Raw genomic sequence first — 1,108 nt, 5'->3', positions numbered from 1 at the left:
TGCGAATCTGTCCCGCTTAGCGGAAAAACCGATCCAGACCCGATTCGGGTCCTCTGGGTGTCCACAAATCCAGGCTCGGGTCTGCGGCTGGGAGGGTCACGGGCAGATGCAGAGGGGGGCTTCGTCCTTCGCCTTCTCCATTTGCCTCATGTCCCACCTCCAGCTCGAGCTGTCACGACCAGGCTTCTCCAGGAAGGTCCCCGGGGCCCCGAGGAGGCGTCACAAACCGCGGAGAGCTGTGAGTGTAGCAGGCAATACAGGGTTAGCCTGCAGGGAGGACCGGGCGAGGCTGACAAGGACGGGACTGAGGCTGGGAGAGCGGGACTGGTGGGTCTTCTTGGGAGGGAAGAGCCAGGCTTAGCCCCGCTGCGCTCCCTCCTGGGCTCTAGGACTCGCCTCGGTGTCGCGAAGTCAGCGTGGTCTTCAACCTCCTGCGCCTGCTCACGTGGGAGCTCCGACTGGTTGCGCACTCCGGGCCTTGCCTCTGACCCCGCCCCCTCCGGCACCACCTAAACCTCCACGCCATTGGCTGCCGAAAGCGGCTCCTGTCGCCCATTGGAGTGACCACACAAGGCTCTCAGCCAATGGGTGCTGAGGCACGAGAACTTCTTTGCAGCTTTGGGCCTGACTTGGATCCACTGTCTCAGATACAAGATGAGTGGGTCCTTCTACAGGGAAAAGAGTGCAGTTCTCCAGGAAGCAGCGATATTTCCTCGGGGTATATTGTACTACCCTCCAAGGGTTGCTATGACAGAAAGAGACTTGAGCTCTGGAAACCGTTGCTGACCCCCAAGCAACAGGGACCAGTTCCTCCTTGTGTGGTTACCAGGACACCCCCAACACCAGGTCCTAACCCCGGATTTGTAGCCCCACAGTCAGCTTTGAGATTCTGTGAATCTGTGACTCTTGGATCAGGCATCTAAGGGACACCAATCCATGAGGGATTTGGTAGTGAAAGGCCCAAGAGTCCTTAACTGGCTGTGGTTCTTTGGATTCCCTAACGTGTGTTGTTTGTATTTGTGAAATTCCTGTGTATTTGCTTTTCTTGTCTCCTGGTTTAAATTTATTGCCAATTATTAAAGAGCGTTTTGATTGCATTGGTTGTTTT

The 1,108-nt window shown here is 56.1% G+C and overlaps 2 protein-coding genes across 2 annotated transcripts in view; both read left to right on the top strand.

Moving 5' to 3' along the window:
• LOC105534599 (interferon lambda-4-like) overlaps nucleotides 1–1,108 on the top strand; it is a 3,785-nt gene extending 2,677 nt beyond the window's left edge. Inside the window, exons 2-3 of the mRNA XM_011973357.1 lie at nucleotides 164–238; nucleotides 390–1,108. Coding sequence (XP_011828747.1) covers nucleotides 164–238; nucleotides 390–488 — 174 coding nt within the window. The 3' untranslated portion in view covers nucleotides 489–1,108. The remainder of the gene's footprint in view (nucleotides 1–163; nucleotides 239–389) is intronic.
• Nucleotides 937–1,108, top strand: part of LOC105534640 (interferon lambda-3-like) — a 3,558-nt gene continuing 3,386 nt past the window's right edge. The window contains exon 1 of the mRNA XM_011973415.1: nucleotides 937–1,002. Coding sequence (XP_011828805.1) covers nucleotides 937–1,002 — 66 coding nt within the window. The remainder of the gene's footprint in view (nucleotides 1,003–1,108) is intronic.

This window comes from Mandrillus leucophaeus, unplaced genomic scaffold (genome assembly GCF_000951045.1).
Source record: "Mandrillus leucophaeus isolate KB7577 unplaced genomic scaffold, Mleu.le_1.0 Scaffold137, whole genome shotgun sequence".
Classification (NCBI taxonomy): domain Eukaryota; kingdom Metazoa; phylum Chordata; class Mammalia; order Primates; family Cercopithecidae; genus Mandrillus; species Mandrillus leucophaeus.
This window is presented reverse-complemented; position numbering and strand designations above follow the sequence as displayed.